This window comes from Perca fluviatilis, chromosome 12 (genome assembly GCF_010015445.1).
Source record: "Perca fluviatilis chromosome 12, GENO_Pfluv_1.0, whole genome shotgun sequence".
NCBI lineage: Eukaryota > Metazoa > Chordata > Actinopteri > Perciformes > Percidae > Perca > Perca fluviatilis.
The window spans coordinates 24,641,238-24,646,026 of record NC_053123.1 but is presented as its reverse complement, the minus strand read 5'-3'; the positions used below and the strand labels follow the sequence as shown (position 1 = coordinate 24,646,026).

Here is a 4,789-nt window from a genome sequence, read left to right as displayed (position 1 = left end):
CTCGATGTATGGTGTTTATAACGGCATGTTAGCAAGAACATTACAGTTAAAGGTCTCGCACAAGAAGTGATTGTTAAACCTGTCTAAAACGTGCATTTATCTACTGCTGTATCGGCCTCCATTTTCATGGTTTCAGGCTTTCCACCAGATTTTGGAACCTGGCTGCAGGAATTTACTCCCATTCAGAGCATTAGTGAAGTCCAACACTGATGTTGGCTCTCAGTTTGCAGTCCAGTTCATCCCAAAGCTGTTAAATGGAGTTAAGTTCAGGACTACGTGCAGGCCAGTCAAGTTCTTTCGCACCAAACTCAATTATTTATGGATCCAACTTTGTGCACAGAGGAATTGTCATGTTAAAGTATGAGACAAACTGTTGACACAAAGTTGGAAGAACACTTGTCTGAAATAGTATTGTTTGCTGTAGTATTAAGAATGTTGACAGTGGTTTTAAACTCCATATAGTGTAACATAAGAAAAAAAAGACGAAACAAACTATTTTTTTTATGGATAAGTTATAACCTTCTGAGCACAACGAAGCAGAAGGAGCTCAATAATCTTTGGAAGTTCAGTGACAAATGGAAAAAAAAACATTTAAGTCCAAGTGTTTATTTAGAAAAAATGTTAACTTTACAATTTCAAAAAAAAAGTTTAGCTGTGATTATTGTGTGGTTTAAGTAGGAATTGGGCACCAAGTTCTTTTTGTGGAGGGACAACAGACAACACTGACTTGCAAAGACTGAGCTGGATACTAAAATGTGATGCTGCCAACATGGGAGTCAGGACTAAATCTGTGGGGTTGCAAGATCAGGGATGAGAAAGAAACAAGTGAATTTTGTTTTCTAATTATTTATTTTTTTTGTGAAATACTGGATGTTTTTACCGCCTTGGGCATTTAAAAATATAAACAACACTATCTGAAGGGGAATGTTGAACTATAAACTATGATGAGTTGTCACATGCCAAAAATGTTGTGAACCACTTATATAAATGACAATACATTGAAAAAACAAAATAAGCTCAACACACGGTTGTTGGTGAGAGCTGTGTGGTTGTTTGTATTGGTGCTGTCAGTTTGTAGAATTACAGAGAGGAAATACCTGTAATGGACACGAGATGGCGTAAGAAACTCATAAAGTGCTGGCAGAACTGTTCAGTAATGCCTCTAACACACTGCAGACCTCACAGCTTTGGGTTGAAATATTGCTGAATAAACTCAAGCATTAGTTTAACGTGCTGATCTAGCTTTTTTTCCTGTTGGCTTTGGTGTGTGTATTTCTAGCTACAATCTCTCTTTAGTTGCAGATAGATACCGGGTAGACATGCTCATTAGTAGTGTGCAGTGATGTCTGTCTTTTTTTTTTCTTCCTATTTATTTATGTATTCATATTCTACACAAAGTGGTTTTAATGTTTAGCCTAATCAGTGTTCGTGAGGGATTAGGGGGGGTGAAACAAACAATGACTTTAAGTTGAAAACTGATTTTAGATGTAAACATGCAGGAGAGAAAGATTTCAGGCAAACTGGCGTTGCTATGTTTTGATCATGTTAAGTCACATTAGCATCGTTCAAATTGCAAAAAAATTTGGGGCAGACATTTGCGGTCTCCAGATGATAATCCTAATGATGTTGTATCTCCTGACCTTTTATGTAGTGCCAGTAACATCCCAATGTTAACAATGGTTTCATTGGGGGATATCTTTTTTAAATAGACCTAATATTTGTTGTTTTGAATGAAATTGAAGTAATGTCCACCCCAGTAATAATATCTTATAGTAGGCCTATCTTAATTTGATATAGCCTATAGGGCCTACTTTGAGTAAATTGACCCTTTAATCAATTCACCAGCTTTCTATTTTAACTTCTTCATCTATAACTCAAACTCTTGGGCTTGGTGAATCTCACACCTATATGGTAAAAGTCTCTTCCCGCCCCACTCACCTTATCTCTGCCTGTCTGCCCGCATCTCATTACCATAATTATGCAGCTGCACACCGGGAGGTTTCACAGGGTAAAACAAACGCCCCGCTCTCTTTGGGAGCAACGTTACAGGTGAGGTCCCAACAGACCTGAGTATTACAATCAAACATGAGGCCGAACGTGACTCCTGTGCTGCTGCTAGCGGCGTGTTTCCTCGCTGTGCGTGCTCTTTCACATGTGGAGGAGATGAGGAGCCAGGAGCGGCTCTTCCTCAGCTCCCTGGGGCTCTCCGAGCGGCCTCGGCCCGCGGGGAGCCACCAGCCCCGGCGCCACGTCCCCTCCCCGCTCTGGAGAATGTTCCGGAGGTCAGAGAACATCCAGGCCCGGGAGAGCGACCCCTGCACGGTGTCTGAGTACGGAGTCCGCGGCAACATCATCCGATACGTGCAAGACCAAGGTAGCTCATCATATTTAGTGTGTAGGCTAATGGCGACTGGTTGTAAAGTCCAAATGTGCTCAAGTTGTCATGTGAAGTGTAGTTGCTTCCGCATGACCACAACTTAGGCCTGGATGGAGAACGATCAAATGTAAATTCTGCCTTTTAAACTTCTAATTAATTAAAGGCAGAACTCAAACATATATATTTTTTAGATATGTTTAGTAATTATGCTTCTGAAATACATTTCTTAAAATCTGCACACAATGTTGAAGAAAATAAAATGTGATGTGAAAATCGTAAATTAGTAGGCCTACTTGTGGAGTTTTGGATAGACCTTATAATTCACATGTACTTGCATAGCAATAATATTCCTTTCCATTTGGCTAATAACATTTAAAGGTTTTCGGTCGCACAAATAGGGCATTTTTATCAGTATCACTGTGTAACTGGCCTTATAGTGGCATATTCCATATGTGTTGTGGTTGTGCAAAGGAAAAACAGCAGGTTCCTGTGGCTGGGTTGGCTCAGTGGGTAGAGCAGGCGCACATATTTAGAGGTTTATGCCTCGACGCAGAGGTCCAGGGTTTGACTCTGACCTGTGACAATTTCCTGCATGTCTTCCCCCTCTCTCTCCCCTTTCTCACCTGCCCTGTCCATTAAAGGCGGAAAAGCTAAAAAAAAAAAAAAATCTTAAAAAAAAGCAGATTCAGCCAAGATTTGCACTCAGGTGAGAGAGAAAGAGAGAGAGAATACACACTTATTTATTGATCAAAGTGTTATCAAAAACATGGCAGAGCAATCAGTCAAAACATGTCAGCTTAATTTTTTGTCAACATTTCTATAAAAATAGACCACAAAAGGCTTGTTATTTTAAGGTGTTTGCACTAAATCCTACTGCAAATGTGCTTTTTTCACCCCAGTGTGTGTGTGTGTCTGAGAGAGAAGTAATCGGTCATGACAAATGATTATTCTCCATGATTTCGGTTATCATGCATCCCATCTCCACTTAAATATAAAACCTAAATAAACCCCTGCTGTTAAAATGCTCCTCTCCCCGCTGATGTTTTGCAGGCAGGCTGATGTCAGGCTGGAGCAGCAGCTGTCAGGCCTGTCTGGAGAAGCAGCTTTTCTTCAACATGTCCGTCCTGCAGCCTGTGGAGCTGCTGTCTCTGGCTCAGCTGGAGATCAAGTTCCACTGGAAGCCCTTCAGATCGGCAGATCTCCTGCAGGGGCCCCGGGCCCTCGGCGTGTCTCTGTTTAAAGTGCTTCGAGCCACGCTGAGGGGAGCCAATCCCCAGGCCAACCGCAGACTCCTGCTGTCCCAGTCAGTCCAGCTGCAGCCTGAGCCCGCCTCCATCACCATGGACCTCACCTCGCTGGCAGAGAGCTGGCGCACACCGGGACGCAACTACGGTTTGGTTTTAGAGCTGCTTCCTCTCAGCACAGATTCAAAGGAGTTTCTTCCGTTTCACCCCGGGAACTCGCTCCCTTTGGAACCAGCCTTCACCCTGCCGCTGATCCAGGCCTCGCTGGTGGCCGTGTCCCTTAATCCCCACCAGTGTAGCTCCAGACAGAGAAGAAGCGCCGTCCACCTCCCAGTGACACCCAGCAACGTGTGCAAGGCCCGCCGCCTCTACATCGACTTTAAAGACGTGGGCTGGCAGGACTGGATCATCGCTCCACAGGGTTACATGGCCAACTACTGCCACGGCGAGTGCCCGTTCCCGCTCAGTGAGAGTCTGAACGGCACCAACCACGCCATCCTGCAGACCCTGGTGCACTCCCTGGACCCGCACGGCACGCCACAGCCCTGCTGCGTCCCCATCCGCCTCTCCCCAATCTCCATGCTCTACTACGACAACAACGACAACGTGGTGCTCCGACATTACCAGGACATGGTGGTGGATGAGTGCGGGTGTCGATGATGTCGGTGGACATTTCTCACTATCAAATATCCACCAGTTATTGTTTTAAGCTTTTCTTGGTCCAAAGTTAGGAGTCTCAATTTCTTAATGTGACTCTTAATACTGTTTGTTTGTTTGATGCTGTTTGTTTGTTTGTTTGTTTGTTTGTCAGACGAGGTCTTCAGTGTACAATGTTCTTTGCAGTCAATGATATAGCCTAGAATTTTAACATTTGTATTCTGACAGAAATGTACACATTTGTTTTGTTTTTAATATGAAGGCTGGTGTTAATAAAAATTGCAATAAAGCCACACTTTTCTGAATTTGAAAGACAAGGTTTTTTTAAGTCTCTAATTTTGGTGGAGCTTTCTTTACTAATCCACACTTAAAGGTCCAATGTGTAGGAATTTCTCCCATCTAGCGTTGAGCTCATATATCGCAATCAACTCTCGCACCACGCAGTTCAAAGTACGTATTACAGTTACGGTAGCCTTCACGCTTCAAAAAGCCGGTCTCTTGCTCTTTTCAA

General features: G+C 43.3%; 1 protein-coding gene across 1 annotated transcript; it reads left to right on the top strand.

The window, feature by feature from the left end:
• The first annotated feature begins 1,984 nt into the window (after positions 1–1,984).
• On the top strand, positions 1,985–4,583 carry gdf3 (growth differentiation factor 3). The gene is made up of 2 exons (XM_039818016.1): positions 1,985–2,374; positions 3,428–4,583. The coding sequence occupies exons 1-2, from the start codon at positions 2,086–2,088 to the stop codon at positions 4,279–4,281; spliced, it is 1,143 nt and encodes a 380-aa protein (XP_039673950.1). The 5' UTR covers positions 1,985–2,085; the 3' UTR covers positions 4,282–4,583.
• Positions 4,584–4,789: the final 206 nt, after the last annotated feature.

Bases quoted from the DNA above. Each gene is read 5' to 3' on its own strand.
- gdf3 (XM_039818016.1), top strand. From the start codon at position 2,086: ATGAGGCCGAACGTGACTCCTGTGCTGCTGCTAGCGGCGTGTTTCCTC. The intron at 2,375-3,427 runs GTAGCTCATCAT...GATGTTTTGCAG, and splicing joins CCGATACGTGCAAGACCAAG to GCAGGCTGATGTCAGGCTGG.